This window comes from Alternaria rosae, assembly GCF_020736505.1.
Source record: "Alternaria rosae strain MPI-PUGE-AT-0040 chromosome Unknown BKA58scaffold_2, whole genome shotgun sequence".
NCBI lineage: Eukaryota > Fungi > Ascomycota > Dothideomycetes > Pleosporales > Pleosporaceae > Alternaria > Alternaria rosae.
The window spans coordinates 1,159,717-1,186,339 of NW_025763571.1; the positions used below are offsets into that span (position 1 = coordinate 1,159,717).

At 51.9% G+C, this 26,623-nt stretch overlaps 13 protein-coding genes across 13 annotated transcripts; 4 read left to right on the forward strand and 9 right to left on the reverse strand.

The window, feature by feature from the left end:
- The first annotated feature begins 269 nt into the window (after positions 1–269).
- Positions 270–1,974, forward strand: BKA58DRAFT_85379 (Emopamil-binding protein). The gene is made up of 3 exons (XM_046176046.1): positions 270–1,014; positions 1,189–1,258; positions 1,674–1,974. Exons 1-3 carry the CDS (start codon positions 405–407, stop codon positions 1,813–1,815), a joined length of 822 nt encoding a protein of 273 aa, XP_046028748.1. The 5' UTR covers positions 270–404; the 3' UTR covers positions 1,816–1,974.
- An 838-nt stretch (positions 1,975–2,812) lies between these two features.
- BKA58DRAFT_376187 (formyl transferase) lies at positions 2,813–3,677 on the reverse strand. Its single transcript, XM_046169495.1, has 2 exons — positions 3,460–3,677; positions 2,813–3,403 (listed from the first exon to the last, which is right to left on the reverse strand). Exons 1-2 carry the CDS (start codon positions 3,582–3,584, stop codon positions 2,878–2,880), a joined length of 651 nt encoding a protein of 216 aa, XP_046028749.1. The 5' UTR covers positions 3,585–3,677; the 3' UTR covers positions 2,813–2,877.
- BKA58DRAFT_376188 (acyl-CoA N-acyltransferase) lies at positions 3,666–5,631 on the reverse strand. Its single transcript, XM_046169496.1, has 2 exons — positions 5,494–5,631; positions 3,666–5,418 (listed from the first exon to the last, which is right to left on the reverse strand). The coding sequence occupies exons 1-2, from the start codon at positions 5,513–5,515 to the stop codon at positions 3,896–3,898; spliced, it is 1,545 nt and encodes a 514-aa protein (XP_046028750.1). The 5' UTR covers positions 5,516–5,631; the 3' UTR covers positions 3,666–3,895.
- A 316-nt stretch (positions 5,632–5,947) lies between these two features.
- On the forward strand, positions 5,948–7,910 carry BKA58DRAFT_85509 (Zinc/iron permease). The gene is made up of 2 exons (XM_046176048.1): positions 5,948–7,169; positions 7,223–7,910. Exons 1-2 carry the CDS (start codon positions 6,046–6,048, stop codon positions 7,413–7,415), a joined length of 1,317 nt encoding a protein of 438 aa, XP_046028751.1. The 5' UTR covers positions 5,948–6,045; the 3' UTR covers positions 7,416–7,910.
- Positions 7,911–8,404: 494 nt separating this feature from the next.
- Positions 8,405–8,875, reverse strand: BKA58DRAFT_435639 (uncharacterized protein; the record flags this gene model as incomplete). Its single annotated transcript, XM_046173359.1, has 1 exon — positions 8,405–8,875. The coding sequence occupies one exon, from the start codon at positions 8,873–8,875 to the stop codon at positions 8,405–8,407; it is 471 nt and encodes a 156-aa protein (XP_046028752.1).
- A 294-nt stretch (positions 8,876–9,169) lies between these two features.
- On the reverse strand, positions 9,170–9,961 carry BKA58DRAFT_398018 (uncharacterized protein; the record flags this gene model as incomplete). Its single annotated transcript, XM_046171459.1, has 1 exon — positions 9,170–9,961. The coding sequence occupies one exon, from the start codon at positions 9,959–9,961 to the stop codon at positions 9,170–9,172; it is 792 nt and encodes a 263-aa protein (XP_046028753.1).
- A 20-nt stretch (positions 9,962–9,981) lies between these two features.
- Positions 9,982–12,411, reverse strand: BKA58DRAFT_331585 (uncharacterized protein). The gene is made up of 2 exons (XM_046168173.1): positions 12,304–12,411; positions 9,982–12,259 (listed from the first exon to the last, which is right to left on the reverse strand). The coding sequence occupies exons 1-2, from the start codon at positions 12,344–12,346 to the stop codon at positions 10,341–10,343; spliced, it is 1,962 nt and encodes a 653-aa protein (XP_046028754.1). The 5' UTR covers positions 12,347–12,411; the 3' UTR covers positions 9,982–10,340.
- A 108-nt stretch (positions 12,412–12,519) lies between these two features.
- BKA58DRAFT_376192 (uncharacterized protein) lies at positions 12,520–14,237 on the reverse strand. Its single transcript, XM_046169497.1, has 2 exons — positions 13,280–14,237; positions 12,520–13,214 (listed from the first exon to the last, which is right to left on the reverse strand). Exons 1-2 carry the CDS (start codon positions 14,088–14,090, stop codon positions 12,625–12,627), a joined length of 1,401 nt encoding a protein of 466 aa, XP_046028755.1. The 5' UTR covers positions 14,091–14,237; the 3' UTR covers positions 12,520–12,624.
- BKA58DRAFT_376194 (uncharacterized protein) lies at positions 14,238–16,084 on the reverse strand. The gene has a single exon (XM_046169498.1). It carries the CDS (start codon positions 16,005–16,007, stop codon positions 14,424–14,426), a length of 1,584 nt encoding a protein of 527 aa, XP_046028756.1. The 5' UTR covers positions 16,008–16,084; the 3' UTR covers positions 14,238–14,423.
- Positions 16,085–17,301: 1,217 nt separating this feature from the next.
- Positions 17,302–18,189, forward strand: BKA58DRAFT_408633 (uncharacterized protein; the record flags this gene model as incomplete). The annotated part of the gene is made up of 2 exons (XM_046172099.1): positions 17,302–17,600; positions 17,658–18,189. The coding sequence occupies 2 exons, from the start codon at positions 17,302–17,304 to the stop codon at positions 18,187–18,189; spliced, it is 831 nt and encodes a 276-aa protein (XP_046028757.1).
- A 327-nt stretch (positions 18,190–18,516) lies between these two features.
- BKA58DRAFT_376198 (uncharacterized protein) lies at positions 18,517–21,057 on the reverse strand. The gene is made up of 4 exons (XM_046169499.1): positions 20,627–21,057; positions 20,301–20,575; positions 18,918–20,160; positions 18,517–18,868 (listed from the first exon to the last, which is right to left on the reverse strand). The coding sequence occupies exons 1-4, from the start codon at positions 20,771–20,773 to the stop codon at positions 18,632–18,634; spliced, it is 1,902 nt and encodes a 633-aa protein (XP_046028758.1). The 5' UTR covers positions 20,774–21,057; the 3' UTR covers positions 18,517–18,631.
- Positions 21,058–21,399: 342 nt separating this feature from the next.
- Positions 21,400–23,020, forward strand: BKA58DRAFT_85605 (uncharacterized protein). The gene is made up of 4 exons (XM_046176049.1): positions 21,400–21,802; positions 21,861–22,149; positions 22,207–22,461; positions 22,511–23,020. The coding sequence occupies exons 1-4, from the start codon at positions 21,579–21,581 to the stop codon at positions 22,883–22,885; spliced, it is 1,143 nt and encodes a 380-aa protein (XP_046028759.1). The 5' UTR covers positions 21,400–21,578; the 3' UTR covers positions 22,886–23,020.
- An 803-nt stretch (positions 23,021–23,823) lies between these two features.
- On the reverse strand, positions 23,824–26,542 carry BKA58DRAFT_465670 (glycoside hydrolase superfamily; the record flags this gene model as incomplete). The annotated part of the gene is made up of 3 exons (XM_046174969.1): positions 24,812–26,542; positions 24,223–24,756; positions 23,824–24,170 (listed from the first exon to the last, which is right to left on the reverse strand). Exons 1-3 carry the CDS (start codon positions 26,319–26,321, stop codon positions 23,824–23,826), a joined length of 2,391 nt encoding a protein of 796 aa, XP_046028760.1. The 5' UTR covers positions 26,322–26,542.
- Between the last annotated feature and the right edge of the window lie 81 nt (positions 26,543–26,623).

Consider the following 26,623-nt stretch of genomic DNA (forward strand, 5'->3'; position numbering starts at 1 on the left):
TCACTTGTGCGTTGTAGTATTCGATCGCGTGTGGCGCCTGGGAATCTGATCGGTTTTTTTGGTTGGGGAGTCGCGTGCTGGAGGCTTTCGGAAGCTGTGGGCCAGCCACCATATATACCAGTAAATGGAAAAACATGGGGCATAAAACACTTACCTCGATTTCACGATGTATCCACCTTGATGCACCCCGTGAGCATGGTCCGTACCGTCGAATTCTGAAGCTATTGGTTCTGGATCGTGACTTCCCTAGCCATGTGACCATGGTCTAAGCTTGCTAGCGTTCCTGGAATCCCGAATTATCTTCCACAACTGCAGCCGAGCGCGTATTCATCCACGACACAACTAAGTTGTGCCCTAATCGAGCCGCTTCGTGGTCCCGTGTCCTTCGCCTTTTACGTAGCACAATGTCTTTCTTCGGTAGCAGAAAGGTGCCTCGGCCACCTCCCGTTGTACCCCCGCCGCCTGTCCCGCGCTCCGGCCCCGAAATCGACGCGACGACGGTGATATCGCTCTTGGCTGTACTCGCTCTTCTCGGTGGCGCTTACGGTGCATCGATAAAAGTCCTACCAAAGACTACCGTCCTCAAAACACGCGTACTTTTCATCTGGCACCTCTTCGATGCTCTGATCCACTTCGTCTTTGAAGGCTCCTTTCTTTATAACTGCTTCTTCGTCACATATTCGTTACCCACCTCTTTTTCCGCTGCATCACGCAACCACCCTCATATCACTCTCTTTACCCCTCCGGATGTGTATTGGCTGGGCAGGCAGGATCTTCTGTATGGGGCGAACTATGGGACCGGTCCATTGAGTCGACTGTGGCAGGAGTATGCAAAGGCGGATAAGCGATGGGGTGGTACGGATCTAACGGTCGTGGCTCTCGAGATTCTGACTGTGTTCGTGGCTGGGCCTTTGGCATGCTGGATATGCTATCTCCTTACCAAAGACGAGAAGAAGGGTGCGTTGAGGAAGTGGTTTTGGATGATAGTCCTGGCCACAGGGGAGATATACGGAGGTGAGTCACAAACACTTTCATTACCACGTTTCTGTGGATACAGAGCATATGCAAATTGTGGAAGCCATCATAATTGGTGAGGCGAGGTGTGGGCCCGGCCCGAGGATTGTTGAGACGAAACAACACTGCGTTGTTGCGAGTATGTGGCTGACACGTGGTTCACCGCTACATTAGGCTGGATGACTTTTGCGCCTGAGTGGCTGACCGGAAGCCCCAATCTCGACACAAGCAACTGGATGTACCTGTAAGTGATGGTTCAGTTTCATGTCGTCTTTCTCAGTCTACCCGACTATGTTTTCTTCGACAGTTGTATGAGGACTGGCTCGAATATCTGGTCCGCTACATGGCTGCAAACGTCCATCTCATCTCCCTTGTGTATACCCTTTCTCTACTCTGTACACACATTATGGGCTTTCACATGCGTTCATGTCTTGTTCCTGGCTTACAGAGATGATGTGCTGGTCCTGCATATGCGCTGTCGGGCGGATGCGCCGTCTCCCGCGGACCCACTCCTAATCTCTCGACCACAAGCAAGATCCGCACGAACCACGCCACCATTATGCCTCACCAAGCCGGCTGTATTATCTTTCTTCCGTCTATTCAATTTCTCTCATACGCTTTATGTAGAGCAAAACTAGGCTCTGACTAACACGTATCAGCTGGCTTTACCTCGCTTTCTTCAATGGTCTGTGGGTCGTCTTTCCACTCTGGATCTTATACGAAGCATACAAAGCTATGAGCTCAGCCATGTCGCAGGCCGAAATGGTTGATTTAGTCAACTACCTCAAAAAGGATGATTAAACCTTGACATGCATACCGTAGCAACTCGATATGTATGCATTGAGAGCACAAAGACAAGGTCTTACGGCGTGCACGTCGTGCCAGGTGTGCCTCTCGCGATCGAACACTACGACACGAGATCTACTTCGGAACTTTCTGTTACATATTGTCGACATCCCATATGATCTGAATTTTCAGAATGGACGTTTTCTCTACAGACGAATACTACATCTGCTCTTACCCCTGTGCGCTCCACTATACCGCTCTGACACTGACCATCAAACTCACTTTCGCCCTACCGTCCCTTGTATCATCATCCATAGCCACTCCTCCCAAAGTCACGATACACTTTGCCATCCTTCGTCGTCGTTCCTCCTCCAGTCTCTATGAGTCGTCCACGTCGCCAATCTAAGATAGAAAGAAAGAAGCCTTAGATGTAAGTAAGAGGTATAATTTGGGTTCATCGGAAAGGTACTACGGTGGCGGGGTTCATACGTACTAGCATTAGGGTCAAAATGAAGCAAGGCCGTAGTTATGTCTGCCTCGCGGTCGCTGACAATTGCTGTTATATTCTGTTGGTTATTTGTCTCACGCATAATCCCACGCCGGAGGATAGAGAGGCTACATTTTGCAGTGTGCGATGATGGGCATGAAGGAAGTTGAAGAAGGCAGGATAGCGTTTTCGAGAAAGCGCTTGGAGAAGACTAGATTGTGTCGAGTCCAGCTGGACTACACCAAACATCTGTCTCTGTATCAATAACTCCGTTCTTTGCTGGTGTGGTTTTGAGATTGGCCATGAGCTAATGAGCTCTCGCGATATTCGAATTTGACTACTCGAGATGACAATAAGATGTTTGCAATACTAACGGAAAGATAACTGCTCTTTGTTGTATTCTCACCCTATCCCTCGTAGCGTTAGCAAAGCATCACGAGCATGGCGCAAGCTATGTTGGCAGTTAACCCGCCCGATAGACGCCATCGGACGTGCCAAACACATACGAACATGTATTTATATCATCCATTCTGGGTATCATATCTTCCTATCTTTTCCCCACCCTACCCACCGTCCCTTTCCTGCCCCCCTCACTTCTTGCTCAACCCCTCGAGCACCCTCCTAGTCCCCTCAACAATCAACCCATGCTCAACCGCATGAATCCTCTCCTCCAACCCATCCAAATCCTCTCCTTCTCTCAACTCCACCTCCTGAGTAACAATCGCATCTCCAGCATCCACCTCGGCAATAACCTCATGTATCATAACGCCCGTCCTCTTCAGCCCTTCCTCTTTGCCCGCCTTCCACGCGCGATCAATCGCATGCGCACCCGCAAACTCGCCCGGTAAAGCGGGGTGTAGGTTTATTATCTTGATACCGGCTGCGGCGATGGGCGAGAGGAAGGAGGGGGTGACGATGTGCATCCAGCCTGCGCAGACGATGAGATCGGGACGGGGATGTTGGCCCTCGAGAATGATTCTTGCAAGTTCCGCATCGTATTCTTGGCGGGCGGTGTCGAGCGCGTCAGGATGCTTGTCTTTGTAGGACTTGAGGTTGTGGTAGGTGGTTGGGATTGAGGCTTTGGCGGCGCGTTCGAGACCGTATGCTTTTATGCGGCTGGTGTAATTCGTTAGTTTAATCTTACAACAAGGCTAATCTCGAGGCGGAAGTACTTGGATATAACGTGGGTTATGCGCGTGTTGGGTAGAGCGCCGGATGCGCATGCGTCGATGAGGGCCTGGAGGTTTGACCCGTTGCCTGAGATTAGGACGGTGAGGTTGCATTGGCGGTCTGGCATCTTGTATCTGGGCTAATCGAAAATTCAACGCGAGGATTCAATACGGATCTTACTGTGCTGCGTCAATGCGATTCAGCTCAAGGTTCGGGTTCCAAAATTTGGGCGTGGGGTAGCTCTGCCCCGCGCGGAGATTAGATTGCAATCGCCGGTCTGGTGAGAATGGACATGCTACTGGGTATACTACCTAAACTATGGTCATGAATGAAACCTTTGGACAGGGCTTCAGGGTAGCCTACAGTGAAGATGCGCTAATAATCCTCGAATGTTCCTGCGCTTACTCAAACACCCTACCACGAAGTGAACTATCACCTTCACGACCGCATCCTCTTTGAGCTGGCCACTGACACTTCATCCATGTCTTCCCACTCGTCATCCTCGTCGTCGTCAACGACAACTGCTCTCTTCCGCTTGCTTCTCGCGCCGACTGCGGGCATGGACGCTTCATCGGCCACGAGACTCTGGCGCTTCTCCAGCCCTTCAAGACGCTCTTCAAACTCTTCCTGCTGTGAGTCGACTGCAGACTCCAGCTTCTCTACACGTTCAGCGACATCTTCCATCTGATCTAGCGCGTCTGCGTTCTGGCAGTAGATACGGTGCTTCAGCGCCAACCGCCAAAAGTAGTACCTCCGATCGTTCTCGTTGCTGGACTTTGCTTTCCTTGTGATTCGCGCCCGGTTTCGGTTGTTTGGTGGGATGGTCGACAACAAATGGAGCTCGATCATCCTGTAAAACTGTCTGCTCACAATCTTGGTTTCCATCCGAAGTGATTCAAGGTCTTTACCGTTGCCAAGGATCTGGTCCCGCGGAATTGGTGAGTCCTTCTTTAGAGATTCAGGAGGAAGATTGGAAGCAATTGACAGTTCCTGGAAGGCGGGCAATGAACGAAGATAGGTGATGTCGCTGTAATCCCGCATGGCATCGAAAGCTTCGCTCGGATCTTCAACTGGTATCTCGAAGACGAAGGGCTTGCTCACCAACTCCTGGAAGATGGTGTCGTACAAGCGGCTTCCGAGCGATTGACCTTGGTATGGAGGGATAATGAGAAACTGGGAGATGCGCTCCCTTGATGGCGTCTCGAGGAGGTCGAGCTTATCAGTGAAGAGGAATGTCTCGGGGTCTTGCGTCAGACGAGGTGGCGTATATTTGCCCGCATTGCCATTATTGCTGTCGACTGGTGATGGCAGTTGCTTTGTGGCACGAGCGATCTCGAAAGTAGGAAAGACCCAGGCGCGATATGATGTGGAGAAACCGGCGAATGTGTAAGGAGAAAGTTGTGAATCTGACAACGGCGTCACGTCGTATAGAAGGTATAGCGTCCAGCGGTCGAGCGTCTCTTCGTCATCCAAACCGTCTATTGTCGCGCCCTCGATGAACAGCAGTGTCATGATTCTCATATTCAACCAGATGCGCCTAGCATCGGGATCCGTCATGGAGGACTTCCATATCTCGTACTGTTTTCCGTATAGGCTGAAGGTCTTGATACACTCGCCCGGTGGTTTCCAGTCTGAAGACGCAGCACCGGCAGCATCGTCAATCGACTCGGGGAGGTACTCGCGAAACAGCTCTGGTGATAGATCGATCTGATTCAGGTCTGGGGAGATTTTCTTGAGGTCGAGTTCCTGGTCGAACGAGATCTTCAGATTCGGCTTGAGGTCGTTTGCGCGGAAGTCTAGCTCGATGCTGGGGTTCTTGTACCCCGCGATGGTCTCGTTCTCTTCGATGACCGTGTATGTGTAGCTGGGGTGGAAGGATTCGTCGTAGATGCGTTCGGGGCCGTCCGCGTTGGACGTGCGGTAGAGGTTGATGTGAAAGCACTCATTTGAGTTGGTGACCCCTACACGATATTAGCAAAGTATACGCTGACGCTGCTCTTGCTACACCTTCGCGCAGCTCCCGTTGCGCAACTTACAATCGTCTAGATCGAGCTCCATAACGACGGCGTTTATGCAGTACCGTGTAAATTCGAAGCGTGCGCTTGATTGACGCGGATTGTCTTCGTGACGTCGGTGGGGCAGTGGCAGTCGTGTGTAGCAATTAGATGATGGACGGGCAGCGCGCAGAGTGAAGGGAGCAGCTAGCGCGACGGGAGACGCGTTTTAGCGCAGCCCTACGTCGTCGCTCCCGCCCCTGCGCTCCCAAGCCTCAAGAAAGTTGCGCTATACGACCAACTTGTCCACATCAGCCTCACAACGCGCCAACCCTCACCGCCAACACCACCACCAGCCCAACTACACTGCGACGGCCGACTACTCGCGGCATGGCTAGCGTCGATTAAACGTCTTACTTCCCTTTTCCCTTTTCTGTGTACCGGGCGCATCTTTTCTTCGTGAATCCGCCTAAGGGACGACACTACACACGCCGCAACCATGTGGGACGGTCTTTTTATGCTGCTCGCCTTGAGCACGGTTATGGGCATTGCGTGCGTTTCTGGTCACTACAGCGTACAGGATCGATTTCTAATATGCACAGCTCCTTCCTTGCCGGCATCCTCCCGCTCTCCTTTAACCTCTCCACCCGCCAATTGCGCATCATCACCCTCCTCGGCACTGGTGTGCTAGTAGGCACCTCCCTGATTGTTATCATCCCCGAAGGTATCGAGACCATGTACAGCGCTGGAAGCAAGGCGCATTCGCACAGTGCGCGGAGTGTTCAACCTACCATCCCCTCGGTTGTGAGCCTGCAAAAAGAGATACCTCACCCACCCAAGTTCCCGACTTGGAAGAGAGCAGATGATGTCGCCACGAGCTCGTTCACTGGAGGAGCGATCAAGGCGCCGGGCGCCGTCGACATGACTAGCGACAAAGCTGCCATCGATATGCAGCTGAAGAAGATTAAGGATAGCAAGGAGAAGGAGAAGCCTGCGGAGGACACCCACCCACAAAAAGGTGGAGACGACGACTCGACAGAGGGCCACAAAGAGGGACACACTCGCGTGCACGCACCGGAAGACGACGAGCCAGCCCACGGGCATGCTGAAGCTGGCCACGAAGACGGGCCCAGCCCACATGCATACATTGGCGTCGCACTGATACTAGGTTACATTCTCATGTTCCTGGTCGAACATCTGCCAGAAGCCCTGGCTTCCGCGAAACCAAAATACCAGCCAATGCACATTTCGTTATCGAACCTGGCACGTGGACCGCACAACTCATCTTCATTGAGTCTCAACGGCATGGGCATGCAGAGCGCTGCAGTGACGCCTCTCGCAACGCCTGGTCTACCTCCTCCACCTACAAAGAAGACACCAGCAGCCACGATCGGTCTCATCGTGCACGCATGCGCCGACGGAATCGCGCTAGGTGCCTCCTCGACAGCCGAGTCCACATCTCTGTCGCTTGTCATCTTCTTCGCAATCATGCTGCACAAGGCCCCTGCAGCATTTGGTCTCACTTCTGTTCTTCTCAAACAGGGGCTCTCAAAACGAAAGGCGCGGGCACATCTCGCTTTCTTCAGTTTAGCAGCGCCGGCTGGCGCCTTGGCTACTTGGACCATCGTACACATGTTCGGACGCAACCACTTGGGTGGTGATGAAGGCCTAACATGGGCGACTGGTTGGGTATTGTGTTTCTCGGGTGGAACATTCTTGTAAGTGCACTAATCCCTGCTCTACTGCCTCTTGATGTACTAACTCGACGCAGGTATGTTGCGATGCATTCCATGTCTGAAGCCACAGCCTCTCAACACCCGCATGAAGACCCGACCGCGAACGGTTACATGGACGCATATCCCGGTAACAGCAGCATGTCCAAGGGCGACATAAGCATCGTCATGATTGGCATGCTACTCCCGCTCATTACACAAATAGGACACGCACACTCACACGGCCACTAGAAGGAGAAGGATTTGGGTTGCATATTGTGGCGTTCCACACAGGCTGGTTTTGCACCGAGCTATCTTACTTGATTTAGAGCGATGTTGTCGAATTAGTTTTATGTACCGTTCTGGAATGATACCAAATCTTGATCTCGCCACATCCTACCCACTTGATAGTCGGGCTCTGTTCTGGCCAGCGCCTAGTAAAAAATGCTCATGTAGTCTCCATATCAAGATCGCCATGCTCGTGCACCCCCTCCCCCGCCTCTGCACCAACCACCCTGTTCTTGACCATTTTGGGCTCGCCGACCCCACGCCACCTCATTCCATACATCTACCTCACCCTCTGGTCGTTCACAAGTGGCGGTCTCGAGGCTTTACCAGCAAGTGTTCTTCTTATTCAACCTAGTCTTGACACACCGCTCCCCTTCTCACTCAACTCCTGCTATGACGGATCGCTTATCTACGTCTACACCCGCCTCCCGTGTTCAATCTTTCCCATATATCTGCCGCCGTTTCTTGTTGCTTTCTTCAGTCGTAACAGGCAAGTTCGAGAGGGTGGTGTGTGAGATGGACATGGTTACACCAAGGGCATAAACAGTTTCAAGGGCGAAGGTGTATGTGTTGGATGTAGAAGCGTTGGGGAGGCTTTATTTTACCGTCATCTGTGAGGATTGCGCGGCGTTATAGCGCGATGGGTGGGTTGTGCTAGTGATATCCATGGTGCGGGTTGAGGTCCATGGAGGATCGAAAGCAGCCCAGGATGCATGATCCTTTGTAGCGGTTGCGTCGATACGGATGATGAAGTGGGCTCGTGGGATTCTTGGTAGCGACTACAGAGAAGTAGAAAATTGGAAAGTGTCATTTGTGCGAGAGGTCGAAGTGGTTGTCAGGACCCGGGGTGTCGAGAGATCTCGTGCTCAGGCGTAGCAATCTAAGGCCGATGCCCTGCGCTCTCCTTTTTCTTGTCTTTACTTTCGCAAGTCCATCGCAACACCCTCCCTTTCTCACCAAGGCATAGCCTCCGCTCCGAAATCCACCCCTCGCGCCGTATACCTCCGATCCTCCCACGCCTCTTCCTCCTCATCCTCGTATTCCTGTCCTACACCCCACCTCTTCTTAACCTTCTTAACAGCAAATCTTCCAATGCCCCAAACCGTCGCCGCGAAGATTGTGCCCGCAATGCCCGTTGGCGCCAACACGAACCCCGCCCCACTAACCACTGTGCCGAAAGCTCCAGCACCTACTGTCGCGACCAGTGACCCGATCGCAACGTATTTCGCATATCGGACGAGTTTCCAAAACGCGAATAGGACGCTGGAGCGGAGGACGCGGAGGAGTGCGCGGGTGCGACGTGAGGATACGGCATTCGGCGCCGTCTTGGGGTCGTAGAGGTAGCGTAGATTACGTCGCGTTGAGGCGAGTGCTGAGCGGGAGCGCGCGTCTATTTCCTGGTCGTGGGCGTCTGTGGAAGACATTTTGGGGCGGGTTGCGATTGGTGATGGCAGCAGTCGTAGCACGAGATGGCGTTTGAGAATGAAGTTTCCAAAGAACGATGACGTCATTGGGCATAAAGATCGAAGCCCTAGATCTTTGGTAGACGGCTCCTTTGCAGGGGCAGGACATCGTGATTTCGATAACAATGCAATGTTGTGAAACTTCTACATACAGGCTACTTGGCTCTTGTATAAGCATCCTGGGAATTGGGACCACTCGCTCATAGACTTCAATCTCGATACCACCATTTCCTGTCTTCCTCTCGCGCTCGTCACCTACTCTGTTTTTTCAACCTTGACTTCCTCCATCTTCACTCTCACTTCCGTCTTCACTTTCCCAGTTTTGACTCTCGTTTCCGCCTTTATTTCCACTTCCTCTTCTTTCACCCTCATGTCTACCTTGACCAAGTCCAACCCGCCATGAAGCTCCAGTCTCTCTTTCTTGCCTTCCTCCACACGCCCAATCTCGTCCGGATCTACGTTCTGTTGCCTATCTCTCTCCAACTTCTTTTCTTCTTGCAAAGTGCGCCTGCCTACAGGGTGAGCCCCGGGGCTGGATGTATTCAACTCCCGTAAAGACCACGCGAACCTCCGACCAGTCACTGGATCTTGGATTCCAGCACGGAAGGCCGCACCGGTCATTCCGTGTACCAGGCGCGGCTTCTGGCCGTCTGGTTTGTGTATTTCCATGTCAATAAAATGGTCGATATCCTCTTGTACAAGTGATTCGGCCAGGTGCTTATGCTCATCAGCTGCGATGATACTTAGTCGCGTATCTGAGTCGGGGTCGTCCCAGCAGCGTATGGTGACCTTCATATAGCGAGTATAGGGTGCCAGCGCAAAATGAGCAGAAGCGTAGATCCATATGTGTCTTTGCATTTCGTTGACGTTTTGGTCAAAGTACGATTCGGGCTGGATGTAATCTTCTCGTTCCCACCCTGATGGCTCGTCGGCGTAAGTGATAGCGCATAGATTGATTACGGGCTGATAAGCCGCATCGGTTATAACGCGTATGGCTAGGTAGATGGGCATTGATACGCTGGTGAGGGCTTGAGCGCTGGTTGACATAATGAAGAATGGGAAGTAAGTGCAGGTGTAGGTGTTGTTACAGCTACCGAAGATCTATATATACCACGACTGAAATAGTCCATGAGCTCTGATAGTGTCAGGTGTTCAATGTTCATGAGCCTCTCCTTTCCCTTCACTCCTGTTCATGATATCATTTGCCCCCTTCTGTCCCTCCGTACGGTCCGCTCTTTTCAAGCCATTCATTCGAGCAGCCTTGTTGGTCGTCTTCCTTCTTCCTGGCTCTCACATGTTGGGTGTGCTTGTCGCATTGCTGATGCCCTTTAAATGCTTTCTACACGTGATCCTCCTCGGCCGAATGGTATTATTCTCGTGCTGACATCAAATGGCACAACAGCAGGTGTCATTATTCGAAACCTTCTCAACGTTGCATCCGCTTCAGTCTTTCTTCAGCAGCCCTAGCACGCCGTTCTCTTTCCATCCTAGCTCTTGCTTCTGGCGTAAGGCCCCTCATCTCTTCCTCCCTCAAGTCTGCTCCAGTCTTGACAGGTAGTGCACCTAACGACTTGCCCTTGCCCAACCTCTGCTCCTTTTTCTTGATTTCCTCAGCCTCGCTCTCTTTCCGCACACGTTCGGTCTCAGCCTTCCGTCGATCAGCTTCAGCCTTACTCTCAGCAGCCTTCTCTATCTTCTCTTGAGCGTCTCGCTTGTCTGCCTCGGCTTTGGTGATGGCTGCAGGTATACCGGCCTTCTCCCAATCCCAGGCAGACTCTCCGAGCTCTGAGCGTGCGACGCGGAATGCGTCACGAGCTGCACGGTCACCAGTCAGCGTGAAAGGAGTTCGCGCTTCATCATTCATCACAGTCGGATCGGCCCCGGCTTTCGTCATAAGCGCGAGGACGATAGGGGCAGAATTCAGTGATGCAGCGAGATGTAGTGGTGTCGGTGTGTGATGGTTGGTTGGAAGAAACTGGAAGTTTGGTGAAACTTCATTTGTCTTGAGGTAGTTTAGAAGCGCAGGAACTTTCGAACGCTTGATCATCGGTATAACTTGGGACGTGTGTAATGTCGCAGCCTCTTCTTCCTTCGTCAGCTTCTTGGGCTTAGGTTTTGCTGGAGCGGGTGCGGTAGTCGCAGCTTCTTTCTGAGGATTATCAAGAGCAGCAAGCGCTGCTTCATCAATAGTACTCTGTTTTACTCGAGTAAGCTCAACGAATGCACGCATCAGCTCTTTCTGAGTCGCTCGCCGTGTACTGAAGGGAAAGCCTCGGTTGCGTGGGTCATTGTGACGGAGAATCTGTCCTTCATACGGACCAAACAGAGTTCTCCGATTCGTCGCGCCGGTCGCGCGGACAAAGATCATTTCTGCAGTATCGATCATACTTTTCCAGCTAGTGAGTAGCTCACGGACTTCGGCGATGAGTGCGGTCTCGTTATAGCGACGAATTGATGAACCGGCCGAGTGTGCGTTGCCCTTTGCGTTATCGTTCGCTGATTGCGAACCTCCCTGTTTCCGTCGTGTAGTGTATCTGTGGAAGGTCTTATGCGCAATTACAGTCGCCGAACGCTCGTCGAATCCTGTGTGATTCTTCCCGGTTTTTGGTGCCAGCGCCACTATCATTGCAGCAAAATGACCACCGCCTATCATACAGAGAAAATAATGCGGCCCAATATCTGTGCCTGGTAGTGGGACACCGCCCTCATTCGCCTTGATCTTGGGAGGCTGCTTCGGGGATAGCTGCTTTGCGCGTATAGTGTCTAGGATATGTGACTCGTCCTCCTGCTCCGCATTCGAGAAGATCGCGCGATAGACGCCCAGCGACATGTTTCCGGGTATTGAGGGTGACGAGAACCATATTAGCGGAGGCTTGCCGGCACCTCTCTGCTTCTGCCTCGAGGAAAATTCCTCAAATTCTGGATCTGAAATCTTAGCCTGCTTCTTCAACAGTGCGCTTAATGTCGAGTCCTTTGCCTTTGCCCCTTCTTCATCTTCGTCGTCGTCGGATTCCGATGACTCAGACCCTGATATGCTCTCGTCCAGATCTCCGATGAGCTTTTCGAACTCGGCTTCGCCTACAGGCTTTGCGCCTTTTATCTTTTGCTTCAGGTTGTATCCATGAAGGTCGGATCGGACGTGGGCGCGCTGGTCTGCAAGGGATGCGAAGCTGAGCCCACAGAGGTTGCACGATGTGGCCTTTGCTGGGCTGCTGCTCTCGTCTTCGACGGTATCGGGACTTTCGTTCGCCGTCACAGGTGTTGGGATCGGTATCTCTTCCAACGGCTGCTCAGGCTGGTCCTTGAGAGTGAGTGTGGCTAATAGCTCTTCGGGAAGATCAAACACTGCGAATGTTAGTTCCGTGCGGACTGGGGAGCAGGCATCTTACCATAGAGGGGGCGCTGCAATAGATGGTCTCCTTTTTGCGCCATTGTAGCTTATCGAGAGTGTTGGTGAACCGTGGTAGGTGGTATAGGATTATGAGTAGAAGATCCGGAGGGGCGCGTTGTAGATTGAACATGACGTACATTGCGGCCTTACACGCGAGTCATCGCCAAACACACGAATCCCTCACGAGCGCGTTCAGCCCTTCACCACCCACCAGCCCTGCAAACGAATTCTACACGTCAATCACCAGAGAATCACGGATTTGGTATGAAGATTGGTCTGACGCGTTTTATTTCTCACGGCGTTCCGCAAACAAACAAGATTACGCGTACTCCGCATCGGCTACCTTCACAAACACCCACCCTGGCTCTACGTAGTCCAACAATTGCAGAGGATCCGGCCCCTCAATATGAGCAGGAATGGATACGAATTCTATGTTGCGCTCGGCAAAGCACTGGTGTAGCTTTGCAAAATCTGGCGGAAAGTGACCCAAGAAAGGTGGCCAGTCTACTACAGCAACTCTCTTCAGAGACAGCTTCGGAGAAGCCATCTCAGCGAGATGGCGCAACATCGCTGTCGGGCCCTCCCATCCCTTTGAACCCCAGTGTTCTTGCCAGTCAATCTCAAAGCTCACCTCTTCTAGTGATGGTGGGAGATGGTGTACTAGTTTCGCGACGAAGTCGGGAGTAGACTGAATCGGATCGTCGTCGTGTGTTATCAAGCCCATATCCAACGAGCGAAGACTTGACATATTCGAAGCTAGGCGCGCTATTTGTAGCACATGCCCCTGACAAAGCATTTGCTGGTCTCCCCGGATGGAGAGATGCTCAATTGTTGCGCGATTGTGTATGAAAGCTGCTGCAAGCTCGCTAAACTTGGTCAAGAGGTTTGGAGAGTATATGCCGCGCTGATCTGCAAAGTTGAAGGTGCAAAGTCAGCGCATGCCATACATGGTGTTTGTACAGTCCTGTTATTACCATTATTGATGTCTTGTTCGTAGGAGAAACTTTTCAATTTCCTGCAAGCTTCGGTGAAATACCTCAGCGTCGGCACTTCCACAACGGATCGTTTTAGCGTGATTTCCTGGACTTGAGATGATGCGGGATCTAACACAGTCTGAATCGGAATGTCTTGGTCCCAAGCTGGGCGGTTGTTGTTCTGGCCGAGGAGCACTAGGTCCGAAGCGGTAAAATCGTGGAGTGAAGGAAGGAGGAAAATATATGCTATGGCTTCTAATGACAGCGGACCGTGTATGTTGATGCTCCTCAGGTGTATGAAACGATCTGAATGGTTCGCTATAGTCGTGAACCAGTATTTGTCATCTGGCCAGAAGGCTTTATCTGCGACGACAAGTGTATCGACATTCGGGGTGAACATGAGAAGGATCTCGAGAAATTCGTCATCGCGTCGTGACCCAGTAGCATTAGACATCAATCTGTCCTTCTCTGGTAGCTCCAGAATCCTAATGCATATGAGGAAGACTGCTTGATTCTCCTCAGTATCGTCATGATCGTCGAAATCGTGCTTCCACGTGAGGTTTCGGACTCGATTTCCAAGCTCTGGATTTGCACATAGCGTACGCAATAGTGGCCAAGGACGTCGTATGAAAAGGCTTCTGTACAAATGATCGAGCGAAAGAGTGTACATCCGCCGGCTGGTCAGACTAAGGTGACATATGTCCTTAGCGTTCTCATTTGGAATGCGCTCGATGATACTCATAACCAATTCGTTGGGCAAAGCATCGAAGGGACACGAATATGGTGGAATGATGGACATGTTGGCTACCATATCACCTGGGCGGATGGCTGGGAGATAGCATGCGTAAACGGGTCATACAAGCGGCTTAGGCTTGGGATGCATCATGCAAGAGATTGATTCACTCAAATGTCAAAGTAAGACGGTCGTTAGGTAGGGTGGCAGAGAGCGCACGATGTTCCCCGCGTTGGGACGCTAATGCCTTAGCGGCTATTAGACCGGTCAAGCACGTGTTCCAAGGTTGGCAATAACGGCGAATCATCTGCTAACATTACATCGACTTACAAGCGACTCAAAAATCACAAAGCTCTCAGAGATATCCCAGCTGCCTGCAGCAGTCGTACAAGAATACAGTCTCAACCAGCTTCATGCGGTTATTGGTGAGAGTTCTTTGACGCGATGAACCGCGAAAGCGTCCGTTTTGTGTATCCAGAGCCAACCAGACTCTACGTCTTCTTTGATAGCTAGTGGTTCCTGCCCCTCGATTTTTTCGTAGAATACATCGAATTGCATTCCTGAATGTTCGTATACCCGCTTCAGAACCTTAAACTCGTGCGGGAGGGGAAACCAACCTGCCAGTGCGGGCCAGTCGACGATATAGATCTGTTTCAATCTTGATGCTGAAGAAGCAGCGGCTTCGACCAAGCATAATAGGATATTGATGAGAAGCTGTAGCTTGGATTCTTGGCCTAGCTCATAAGCCCACTGAATCCGCAAAGATTCAAGAGTATTTGGAAAGGTTTGGACAATCCTTCTCGCTGTAGTTTGCAGGTCTTCAGACTGCGAGGATTCCAATGGACTGAATGTCTCAATATTGCAAGGACCAATATCCAGAGTACGGAGTCTTGCGAGTGTAGGTCCGGCAACATGGTGACACAGCGATGACATCTCCTTTTCCGTCACCACCGAATCCACTCGTAGACGTAGGCTCTCGAGAGAGGTATTTGGGCCCCATCCAATATTCCCGACCCATGGGAAGATAGCTGGCGGCATTCCAGGATGCCATTTCAGTTCATGAGGGACGTGTTCATAGGTAAAATTCTTGAGTTTGTTGAGGCTTCCGAGAATGACCATTGCCGAAGGGAAGTGTAGGTCTGATTCTCTTATAATCAAGCGCTCGAGAGATGAGCCGTTAGACAGCCGCCGATCAGCGTGAGCTTCGCCGTCACCATCCCAGGAGAAAGCCCTGCCAGGCTCTCGACGCATATCGACGGCCTGAGTAAGCTCCAAGATTTGTATGAATGGCAAAGTGAGAAGCGGTACAATACTGCCTAGGCGTAAAGGACCCAGCAGAGTAATGGATCGAAGATTTCCGAAGTGAGCTGGATTGGCGGCCAAACTCTTGAACCAGTAAGAGTGGTCGTCCCACTGCCATACATCATGTACCGTGATCTTCTCAACATTAGGCGTGAAGAACAAAAAGAACTCCAGGTACCACCAATGTACTTCGTGATCAGAAGAAAATCCTATGAAGCGGGTTGGTAGGTCTGTAGAAAGATCTGTGGTGTCCAAAATAGCTCCAGAGCTTCTGAGTTTGTTGGCAATGGCATGCCTGTCGCCTAAAAGCAGGCAGCGGCGTCTACATGGCCGACTCCAATAATTCTGATACCACACCACCTCCTTGACATAGCTTATGAGTTCATGACAGTGGGCTGAATGAGCCAGCGTTATGGTACGCAGGAATTGCTCTGGGGCGCAACCTGGAAATCTTCGATATAGCCGATCTAGTGTGAGGCGATGAAACCGCGAACTCGTTGCATTCAGATCGCGTAATGTCAAGTAATCATCTGCATCCAGCTGATCTAGGATGAGAAGGATCAATTCGTCGGGAAGTGTGCCCAGATTCAGGCGCGGTGCTAGTGCAGGAAGGTCCATCGCTCCGAGATGTTTGGCAGATACGTTAGGCGAATGTCTGGACAGATTTAATTTTACCACCAGCGTAGTATGCATGCGAAATCGCTGCTAAGACGATGGGAGGTAGATGACCGCGGGATGGTGGCGCGGAGACGGCGCGCACGAGCCCCTTCCCTCCGGTTCCGCGGACAGCGGCTCGATCTGCAGGGGGTCCAGAGGTCACGGTACCTAGGTATTTAGAGAGTCAATGCTCCTTCACAACACACTGGTAAGCAACTGGCCTCCTGACGAGCTCTTCAAAAGCGCTGGGAATATACACGCACATGTAGATGGTGGCCATCTTCGACATCCCCAGGGCGACTTTACGTGTCGATCTCAGTGCCAAGAAGGGCGTACAAATGCCCATGTCCGACAAACTATTACCACTGCAGCATCGAGGCACAGCTTACAGTAAGCGCTCAATACCTGAGCCCGATGCACTTCATTGCCCGGATCATTGAATGAACAACATGCACCTGTGGACCGCCCGCCCATATAGGCTCTTTCACCGGCAGGATCCTTGAGACGGGCAGAACCTCACAAGATTTTCGCTCTCATTTATAGCGGATTTGCCATCATCTTCGTCTAAACGCACTTGGTACAGTTTCCACATCTATCCCATAATGGATATCTTTTGCCACCATCAGATGCATGCATACGCAAGCTAGAAGCCTCTGGCATGCAAACCACCTTTTAGACGCTATTCCGGACAATCCTGGTAGAATATGGATATGCGATATTAGAAATGATAGCTTGCGTCTGCGAGCATATTCTACACTACTTATGCGCGACCGGACGCCTGCATGAACAAGTGCACTTGTGCCAGGCTCGCATGCCTTGGTGTAACCGCATCGTAAGTACAAAGAGTTATGGCATCTCGCGATTACCGTCTGCAACACACTGACTTCATTTCCACGCAAGCCTGTACCTCGCTATGAGATTCGTATTTGCATTTCTGCTCTCGGTTGGAAGCACCGTAGCACAAGCTCCTCGAACCGATGCGTTAGCCAAACACGGGCTTGATCAACTATGGCTTGATGTGGCCAACCATTCCGATAGCTACACCAGGAACTGCACCTCAAGTACAGCCGCTCGGCGCCGTGAGTGGTAGGTTCATGCGGAGCACAAGAAGGATTTCACTCACACCCCACAGGTCTAAGCTGAAGCGTTCGGAAAAGCTGAACTACATTGAAGCCGTTCACTGTATGGGAAAGAAGGAGGCCAGGACTCCAGCTGCTGTCGCCTCCGGAGCCATAAGTCGTTACGATGACTTTGTGGTCACCCATATCCTGCTGACACAGTACACGCATGGAAATGTATTCTTCATCAAACCCCAATACGCCTCATCAGAATGACTGACATTGACAAGGGTAACTTTTTGTCGTGGCACCGCTACTTTATGTGGGCATGGGAGCAGACTCTGCGTGAAGAGTGCGGATACAAGGGCTATCTTCCATATTACAACTGGGCGTTGTGGGCTGATAACCCCGCCGCATCCCCTCTCCTCGATGGAAGCGACACAAGTATCTCTGGAAATGGGATGTATGTTCCCGGTCGTAATGCTAGCTGTGTGCCTAACTCAAATCGATGCTTCGTGGAAGTTCCACCCGGCAATGGAGGTGGTTGTGTTGCCTCAGGGCCCTTCAAAGAGTGCGTCGTCATTCTCCAAATGCCTTTGTCATGTCCGGAATACTGACGGCAGTCCAGCTGGAAGACAAACATCGGACCGGTATCCTCTCTCGACACCACGGTGCCGCCAAACCCATCTCCTGACGGTCTAGGCTACAACCCTAGATGCATCAGACGCGACATCAATACACGCTCATCATCAGAAACCAGCGACGCTGATGTTGCTGAACTGATCACAGCCAGCGCCAACATCTCCGCTTTCCAAGACACGCTCCAAAACCCTTCTCTTGGAAGACTTCGTGTTCACCTTGGTGGTCACCAGACCATCGCTGGTGACGCGGGCTCAGACTTCTACAACTCCCCATCCGATCCATACTTCTGGCAACACCACGCCCAGATTGACCGAACTTGGTGGATCTGGCAGAACCAAAACTTGAAAGATAGGCGGCTTACTATTGCCGGAACGCTTACCTTTCTGAATGCCCCACCAACGAGGAATGCGACGTTGGATGATGTTATGACATTCGGTGATTATTTGGGCTTTCCGAATATGACGATCAGAGAGGCTTCCAGTACGCTTGCTGGGCCGTTTTGCTATATCTATGAGTAGAGAGGTGATAGAGCGGGAATTATCAGTTCAATACATGTATTCATCGAGGTACCTTGCCTAGGCTCGCCGATGTTCCTGTCAAGCCTTCACATCTCTTTTCCGCCAAGGCCGACTTGTCCAGATCTGATCGGTGACCGCAATGTCCATAATATCGATGTCTTACCGGCATATAGTACGAACGGTGTGTCGCAATTTCACCACGTATAGTGCTCGTAGCACCGTAAGCGTTCGCCCCGTAGAAGCCTACCATGCCCGAAGATGTAATTTGCTGCATCGTCAATAACGCGTCAACTAGGGATGCTTCCAATCACGCCAGTATGCTCAGAGGATCTAGTAGAATAAGATCCACACTTGACATAGTCGAGATACGGGCCATAGATTGAGTGGTAGACTAAGCGGAGAGTAGGAGATCGAAGATACATGTACAACGCCATTTAAATTTCTACCACGTCTCTTGGCGATACCTGCCACTCTTTTCCATACTCACTAGATAATCCTCTGCGCCCTTCCTTTCCATACTCCCATGTTCTTGGAAAGCTTCGATGAGCGCTTCGCGCACCGCTTGGGGCATCTTGCCCGATGACCCGCAGATGTATAGGATACCGGATTCGTGGAAAAGGTGAGAGAAAACGAGGGAGGATTGCTGCCGAATGAGATCTTGGACGTAAACTTTTTGACGCTTTCATTTCGTTAGCGTAGACTCAAAAAGAGTGGAGCTGGAAACTTACCTGGTCTCGAGAGAACGCCACGAAAGTCTCTAGAGGCACACCAGAGGATTGCAGCTGAGCCCACTCCTCCTTGAAGAAGTAATCCGATTCGGCGTTGCGACAGCCGAAGAAGAGAAGATCCTTTATGCTTCCATCATTTTGCTGCGCGTGGCCGTTTTGAAGCTTCTTCTGCTCCTTGCGCCATAGTATACGTTGGTAAATCAGGGAACGCATTGGAGCTACACCTGTGCCTGGTCCAATCATGACGACCGGTCTATCGAGTTCCTCTCTTCTTACACCCAGCCCGCCTCGCGAAAGGGTGACTGTGATCTCATGACCTGGCGTGAGTGAAGCGATATATCGTGTAGCAACACCCTGCCTAATTCTTTTAATGACGGTCTTGTACTTTACAATCGCAATCAAGAGCTCAATCTTTGTGCTATTCTCCGTCTCTGCGTCAGGGTTCATTGCGCTTGCGATGCTGAACTGTCGACCACGTAACGTAGGGATGATACTACATACGCGCTGCCAGGGAATTTTGACAGACTCAAACTCCTGCAAGACCTCTAATATACTGCGGCGCGGGCGTGTAGTGTAGTCGTAGAGTTCGTCAAGATACTGCGGGTCGGTAAACTCCAGTAATCTTGCCTTGTGAAACTCGTCGTTTGTGTAGTGCGCGAGCTGGGCGAAAAACGACCTTCGTGGTATGGCAATGATGTCGAGGTGGTTAGTCAACAGCTGTCGTAGGGTCATTTTACTACCTGGCTCCAGATTTCGAATTGGCAAGGTGGTGTCTGGGGGCGTTGCAGGCGACGAAGGCACGAAGCGAAGGGGTACATCAGCCTCGGAAGTCCAGCCCATACACTCAATGAACTGTGATACATCTGATGGAAAGTTCTTGGGGTATACTGTGAGCACATCGCCTGGAGCGTAAGGATGTGTCTCTGGTATCTCGAACTTGATATGCCGGACATCCTGCCAATGATTTGTTGGAGTGACTCTCTCATTGCTTGTAATCTTCGCAGTCAGTCCGCCACCAATATTCAGGAGATCTGATGGGGGAACATCCGTCGCATCGCCATTCAATACAGGTACAGTGTTGGTGTTCGATGAAGACGTTGTATCATCGATGGCAGGCGCAAGCAACCATTTCGGGTCTAGTAGAACATCGTCCGGTATCGGCTCGACACCATCAGCGAGAGGGTAAGAGTCGAGGAGATTTTGGCGCAGTTTCGTTGACCATGGTAGGAAAGATCCGTCGATACTTTGGAAGAGTCAGATATGCACCAGTAATTGCAATGATGGCACGAGTCTTGCTGCATATGAAGTTTGACAAGCAACATGAGACGATGCATCAGGAGATGGAAAAAGAAATCTGCAGACGCGATAATCGTATTGACATACCCCTCTGGATGTTGCTCGTCCGACTCTCCGCGATCGCAGACTGGCTGGGCTCCTAGCTGGACGAGCCGATTGTAGAGCTTGCGATGCGCCCAGTTGTACTTTGGATAGGACGTATCACCAAGACCAAAGGATGCGAATTTCATCTGTTGCAAGCACCCTGGTCGCAGCCGAGCACTTCGGATGGCTTTCCAAAACTTCTGGCTATTGGGTGGGAGGTCACCCTGGCCCGTAGTGGAAATGGCGATGAGAACGACATCGTGTTGCAGCAGTTGTCTCTACCGACAGTCAACCATGGTTCCTTGCACGCGACACCGCCACTGACATACAAGAGTGATGGCGTTGAGCTCAGCGACTTCCGTGTGGAATCTCAATCGCTCAGCGACCCTTCCCATCTCCTCAGCCACATCCTGCGCGTTCCCTGTTTCCGATCCGTAGACGACCAGTGCGCGACGCGCTTGCAGTGCACTTGCCATGGCGGTAAATCAGCAATCGGATTGCGGTGAGACAGACTAGCCTGGACAGGCCTCGAGGAATGGGAAAATTGAATGGCAGGGCCCCCGGATCCAGTGCATGAAGAAGCGGTGCACTAGCGGACACGTCAACGGCAGGCGGGTCTTTTTCATGCTTCTAGCGGCAGTGGGCGGTGGGGCGGAGGTGAAGCTGGAGCGCCATGCAAGCCAAGTTCGCGGTCTACTGTGGCGCTAGGACGAGCTGTGGCGTCGCGCTTATCTAAGCAGCAGATGCGCATCGCGTGCAGTCGCACCCGAGCATGCACATGTGTACGATGGGTAAGATAGTTTGACTGTCGCTCGTTGCTTGTGCTGCGGCGAACCCAGTCCATGCTCTCAGCGGCCGCCTAGTCGCCGTTTCCCCTATCCATGCACGCCTGGCCGCTGCTCTCAGGCAAGTGGGCCCTTGAGTGTGCGCAGGGGCCGCTTCCGTTACCGGATGCGGCCAAGCCCCATGGCTGCGCTCTTCAAAATAATCTGCCTGGTCGAGGCCTGCTCCCTCTCTCCCCCATCAAGTCAACAACAGAGACCAACAACGCACCCCATCAACCCAATCCTCTCTCAACCTTCCCCGGGCTCGTAGCTACCCACTCCACACCCCCCTCGTCAACAGTTCCACCAGCAGGCGGTTCGGCAATCCCATCACCCTCGCAACCACCCACTACTGTTCAAGGTTACCTTTACCGGTCTACTAGGACTTAAGTTTCGTCAACCTCTTACACGCTCGGTCTACCACTCGTGTTCGTCAACCACCCAAACTTTAGCAATCATGTCCGCACCTGTCGACAGTGTCACCGCCCAGATGGCCACTTCCTCCCTCACCGACAACAACGCTCCCACCGCCACGGAGAGCACTGGCGCTCAACAGCCCACCGCAGCCGAGGACGAGGCTGTGCGTGCGAGCGCCGCCGAGGGCAGGCGACTTTACATTGGAAACCTCGCATACGCGACCACCGAGGGGGAGTTGAAGGAATTCTTCAAGGACTACCTGGTGTAGGTGGACCCTGTTTCTCCGCATGACGCAACACGTCCAAGCTAACATGTGGTGCAGCGAGTCCACGACCATCCCCACCAACCCACGCACCTCGCGCCCCGTCGGCTACGCCTTCGTTGCCCTCTCGACCCCGTCCGAGGCTGAGCGTGCCATCGCCGAGCTCAACGGCAAGGCCATCCTCGACCGCAAGGTCTCCATCCAGCTCGCCCGCACTCCCGAGGCCCACGCCGAGGGCGCCGGCAGCGGAGCCGAGGGCAACACTGGCGAGGCCCGCCGCCGTACCTCCACCCGTGGACGTGGTCGCGGCCGTGGCCGTGGTGGTCGTGCTGGACGTGGCGGACGTGCGGTAAGTACCTCCGCACCCCAACGCCTGTCTTCACAAGCTAATCAAGTTCTGCAACAGGCCGATGCTGAAGGTGCCGAGCAGGTCGAGCTCTCCAACGAGGCTCCTGCCGATTCCACCCCTACAAATGTACCCGGCCAAGTTGCTCCCCTGACCGAAACTACGAACGAAGCGCTTACCGCAAAGAAGGGCACCGACAAGTCTGCTCCCCAGGGGCCCCGTGAACGCAAGCAGCGCGGTCCTCCCGAGGACGGTGTTCCCTCCAAGACCAAGGTCATGGTTGCGAACCTGCCGTACGACCTGAAAGAAGACAGGGTGAGTTTGCACATTCCCTTTTCAGAGCCCATGCTAACTGGTGAATCAGCTACTTGAGATCTTCAAGGATTACTCCCCCACCCAGGCCAAGATCGCCCTCCGCCCCATCCCCCGCTTCATGGTCAAGAAGCTCCAGGCCCGCGGTGAGCCCCGCAAGGGCCGTGGTTTCGGTTTCGTTACCCTCGGCTCTGAGGAGCTCCAGCAAAAGGCTTGCTCTGAGATGAACGGCAAGGAGATCGAGGGTCGTGAGATCGCAGTTAAGGTCGCGATCGACTCCCCCGGTAAGGAAGACGACGCTCCCGACGCGGCCGCCGATGGCGAGGCTCCCCTTACCGAGACCGGTGCCACCAACGAGACCGACAAGGTGGTCGAGAACCCTCCCGCCACCTCTACCCCCGATGCCACTTCCACTCCCGCCGCCTAGGTAGCGGCTGCTGCTTAGACGTGCGTCATCCTCAGCAGGTCGCGTCACACATTGCATTGCGCTGTGGATTTGTGTATTGAAGTTTCTGGCCTATCGACATCTACCATTTACCTTGATAGAAAGATATGGGCAAGCGTCTTCAGCATCTTAGTCGTTTTAGGTTATCGGGTTATCCGCAAAAGTGCGAATTCGGAGTCTGTCAGGTGTAATATGGTGGACTATTTCGAGTTCTTTACGGTTACGGAAAACTTATGTTAGCTGGCACGAGAGATGAGATATCACATGAATGAACAAACAAACAAACCTGCCGTCAATACGACGGTTGACGAATGGCTTTCTACGCCGAGAGTCATTTTTTTCCCTTCACTTGTGATTGCGAGCTGCACCCTCCTAAGACACTCAAGGGTTTTCCAGAAGGCGATCGGCAAGGGCAATCGTGATGCGACTTCCCATGTTTTGTTTGCCGCCCATCTCGCTCCCCTGACAGCTCTGCTTGCTTGTATGGAGGCTCTTTACCTTCATTTGATTAGCCCTCGGATTGTTTGGGACTTTTCCGATATGAGAACCTTATCTAGGATTTTATAGAGCATTCTGTAAACGGTGTTAAAGAGGTGATCGGAAATGCACACATCCGTTTCGGGAGCCTGGGAGAGATATTTGGTGGGAAAGAACAATGCGGCTAGTATGATTGAATCAGCATACAACAAGAACGTCGGCATCGTTCGGAAGTCACGCGATTTCATTAAATTCATACAATTGTGTATTAATGTGCGCCATGTACCAAGAACTGGTGAGCAGCCCAATTGACGTATTACTATTGTATTCGTAGCTTGTCAAGACATGGTATAAGTACATAGTACATTATCTGGAATCCTGCACAATTATTACAACAGCATTGAACAATCTTCCGCGATATATGATAAAGAAAAACGACATTGCTAGTGAAATACATTCTTAATCTTGTTTCCAGTCTTCTTGAGCCAAGAACCGACTCTCCCCCAAAAGGCGTTCCAGCCACGTCGCGTAAGTAACACCATATCTCTACTTTCAATGCCCACCCTGGCTTCTACGCCAGCCGCCGGCGTAGGCCAATTAAACTCTGCAAGAGTTGCGCCTGATGGGCCTGACGGTAGGATGACTGAAGTGACGGAATGGGTAGGAGTCGGCAGAAGCGATGCTGATACTGTTACCGTAGAAGACACTGAGATCAATGTCGAGGTATCTGTTGTGGATAGTGATACAGATCGACGCTGGCGGCGTTCGCATTCTGGTTTTACTGCTGAAGCTATGCATTTCGTCAGAAAGAGTCAGGAAGTCACTCTGCTTAAGTAACTTACTGGGTGATGGAGTAACAGAAGTGGCTGGTACATTGATGCTTGAGAGCAAGGAGAAATTAACTGTCAGAGAAGTGGGCACTAGAAACCCCTTCGCCGCCTCAGATGGCTTGGAACCGCCAATCAACGTAGCTGTCGCGGGCAGTCCACTGTACATGGGCGGAACAGTACACTCGCCATCTGCTCCAGCTGGCCCGGCATCAACAGGTACAGGACGACCGTCATTATCGATATCAGCCATAATAACGCACCAGTCTGTCCCACTGGGTATCACTGAAGGTTTCGCTTTTCCCCCTGCTGCGTACGGATATCCTTGGAAAGTTGGAGGGGAAACGCATTCTCCGCCTGACCCTGCAGGTCCACCTGCGACGGGTACAGGTGTTCCATTTCGGTTTATGTCAGCGACTGTGACGCACCAGTTGACCTCGGCGGGTACGTTATTCGGAGGAGGGATCACTGTGGTTTTGGCAAAGACGACAGTTGTTGCTGTGGTCTTCACGGTGACGGTTCTGGGGCCTGTTGCTGGCTGGTCTTGTGCTAGGAAACTTTAGCTTTGGTAAGACTTGCGTTGGATTATTGGATTAAGACATACTGAGTAAGCCGACGACATCATTTTGGGATGTTGATCGGCTCACATTCGCTATTGTAGTCATTGAAGGCTGTGCTGTTACTGTGGTGATGCTCGTCAAGGTAACTATTACAGTCACGAGAGATGGCCCGCTGGAAGCTACTACCGAAGGTGTGATAGGCTGCGGAGTTATAGAAGTCGTGCTAGTCACCGTTATATGTACTGTGTTTGATTCGATTATCGACGATACAGAAGGTGATGATATAAGCGTGGCACTCGGGATGATTGGCGACCCAGAGCTGGGTGTCTCCGGGGGTGTTGATGCAATAGACTTAGATGGTACTCCTGAAATAGCTGGAGCTTCAGCGGGTGGCTTGGGCTGAGGGTTTCCGCAGCTCATATTCTTGATTCTTGACTGCCGAGAGCTTGGATCAATGATACTCCAATCGGCCTTTTGATCCGATGTAGTATCTCTGAGTAACTCGAACCAGAAAGTAGTGTACTTCCCAAACACAGCACAGCCAACCTCACTCCAAAACTTCTGGAGTTCGTCTATACCGGCAACGGCAGCGCCATGTTGCTCGGAGTCGGTAAAAGGCCAGCCCATTTCCGCGATCCAAACCGGTCTGTTGCCTGCGCGCTGCTTGACTCCCTCGAGAGAGCCTTGAAAGCTTGTACTTGCTGTCCCGATGCTGTCTTTGTTCCAGTATGGATATGCAGTCATGCCGATGAAGTCTGCATTATCCACTACGGCATACTGCGCGGTATCGACGTGGCCAATCGGTTTGTCCTTCATGTACTGGGCGAACGACGATGAAGCGATGCTGTTCTTCACCTGGGTTATGGTCTGCCCAACGACCGCTGCGGTAAGACCAATTTCTTCAGTTGCCTCGGCACGGTATACATCCTCGTTGCCTATGGAGAGTCCAATAACAAGGTCGGAAAGAGCTTGACCGTGCTTCTTGAACCCTTTCTCGAGTGCGACCATCTCGTTTTTGACGTTTTCATCAGGTGAACCGCCCTTCTGCGCTGGCGTTATCCAGAAACCCAGTAGCAGGTTGGTTCTGGAGACAACAGCGGCATCGAAAGCTTCAGTCGGCTCGTCGAGGGTTTTCGCTGCTCTGCAAGTAAACAGGCGGGCACTATCGAAGGGCATGTCGGTAGTCAGATTTCGGGCGAGGTTGAAGCCATCGAGGAAGTCTGCTTTCTGCTTGACATTTTCTTCCACACCCCAGAAAGTACCGTAGTTGAAGCCTGTATGGATTTTATTTGCGGCCTGCGCGAGGTAGGAAAACCAAAGACAGTAAATAAGGAAAAGTTTCATTTCGTGACGCGAGTCTTGATTAAAGCGGAGTTGGACAGTATATTGCATAGGAACAGAGGAGGAAAGCGACAGTGTAAATCCACGTAGTAAGTACGACTGAGAATTGAATATCCATGATGTGAGGTGATGGGCTACAGACTGTGACAATAGGACATCGTTGAACAATACGGGTTCGCCATTATTCACACGGGAGATCGTGCCTCTACACATATACACGATCAAATAGATTCCAGATTTCTAACGAGTGAATGGGTAGGCGTAGATGAATTATCGTACGCTGACATGAATGCACTTTCGACTGTCAGTTCAGGTAGACGCTGCGATCGACTGAATCGGAAATGGTCGTCTCGCCTTGCAAGGCTGGGAGCCAAGAAGGCCTAAACGGAATCATTGATGTGACACACAATGGTGTAGGAGATGAGATGGTCAATGGTGCGGGGGGGAAGATAGCGACCAATGAGAAGTAAGATGATGCAACGCCCTGGAGTCGGAGAAGCGTCCGTCCCCGCGGC

What these genes read in the sequence shown, in the direction of transcription:
- BKA58DRAFT_85379 (XM_046176046.1), top strand. Translation starts at nt 405, where the DNA reads ATGTCTTTCTTCGGTAGCAGAAAGGTGCCTCGGCCACCTCCCGTTGTA. An exon ending in CACAGGGGAGATATACGGAG is followed by an intron (nt 1,015 to 1,188) that starts GTGAGTCACAAA and finishes CCGCTACATTAG; the next exon opens with GCTGGATGACTTTTGCGCCT. An exon ending in ACAAGCAACTGGATGTACCT is followed by an intron (nt 1,259 to 1,673) that starts GTAAGTGATGGT and finishes AACACGTATCAG; the next exon opens with CTGGCTTTACCTCGCTTTCT.
- BKA58DRAFT_376187 (XM_046169495.1), bottom strand. Translation starts at nt 3,584, where the DNA reads ATGCCAGACCGCCAATGCAACCTCACCGTCCTAATCTCAGGCAACGGG. An exon ending in ATAACCCACGTTATATCCAA is followed by an intron (nt 3,404 to 3,459) that starts GTACTTCCGCCT and finishes GAATTACACCAG; the next exon opens with CCGCATAAAAGCATACGGTC.
- BKA58DRAFT_376188 (XM_046169496.1), bottom strand. Translation starts at nt 5,515, where the DNA reads ATGGAGCTCGATCTAGACGATT. An exon ending in GGAGCTCGATCTAGACGATT is followed by an intron (nt 5,419 to 5,493) that starts GTAAGTTGCGCA and finishes AATATCGTGTAG; the next exon opens with GGGTCACCAACTCAAATGAG.
- BKA58DRAFT_85509 (XM_046176048.1), top strand. Translation starts at nt 6,046, where the DNA reads ATGCACAGCTCCTTCCTTGCCGGCATCCTCCCGCTCTCCTTTAACCTC. An exon ending in TTCTCGGGTGGAACATTCTT is followed by an intron (nt 7,170 to 7,222) that starts GTAAGTGCACTA and finishes AACTCGACGCAG; the next exon opens with GTATGTTGCGATGCATTCCA.
- BKA58DRAFT_331585 (XM_046168173.1), bottom strand. Translation starts at nt 12,346, where the DNA reads ATGGCGCAAAAAGGAGACCATCTATTGCAGCGCCCCCTCTATG. An exon ending in ATTGCAGCGCCCCCTCTATG is followed by an intron (nt 12,260 to 12,303) that starts GTAAGATGCCTG and finishes TAACATTCGCAG; the next exon opens with TGTTTGATCTTCCCGAAGAG.
- BKA58DRAFT_376192 (XM_046169497.1), bottom strand. Translation starts at nt 14,090, where the DNA reads ATGGTAGCCAACATGTCCATCATTCCACCATATTCGTGTCCCTTCGAT. An exon ending in CGAACAAGACATCAATAATG is followed by an intron (nt 13,215 to 13,279) that starts GTAATAACAGGA and finishes TCAACTTTGCAG; the next exon opens with ATCAGCGCGGCATATACTCT.
- BKA58DRAFT_376194 (XM_046169498.1), bottom strand. Translation starts at nt 16,007, where the DNA reads ATGCATACTACGCTGGTGGTAAAATTAAATCTGTCCAGACATTCGCCT.
- BKA58DRAFT_376198 (XM_046169499.1), bottom strand. Translation starts at nt 20,773, where the DNA reads ATGGCAAGTGCACTGCAAGCGCGTCGCGCACTGGTCGTCTACGGATCG. An exon ending in AGCTCAACGCCATCACTCTT is followed by an intron (nt 20,576 to 20,626) that starts GTATGTCAGTGG and finishes GACTGTCGGTAG; the next exon opens with AGACAACTGCTGCAACACGA. An exon ending in TGGCGTTCTCTCGAGACCAG is followed by an intron (nt 18,869 to 18,917) that starts GTAAGTTTCCAG and finishes ACGAAATGAAAG; the next exon opens with CGTCAAAAAGTTTACGTCCA.
- BKA58DRAFT_85605 (XM_046176049.1), top strand. Translation starts at nt 21,579, where the DNA reads ATGTCCGCACCTGTCGACAGTGTCACCGCCCAGATGGCCACTTCCTCC. An exon ending in TTCTTCAAGGACTACCTGGT is followed by an intron (nt 21,803 to 21,860) that starts GTAGGTGGACCC and finishes CATGTGGTGCAG; the next exon opens with CGAGTCCACGACCATCCCCA. An exon ending in ACGACCTGAAAGAAGACAGG is followed by an intron (nt 22,462 to 22,510) that starts GTGAGTTTGCAC and finishes CTGGTGAATCAG; the next exon opens with CTACTTGAGATCTTCAAGGA.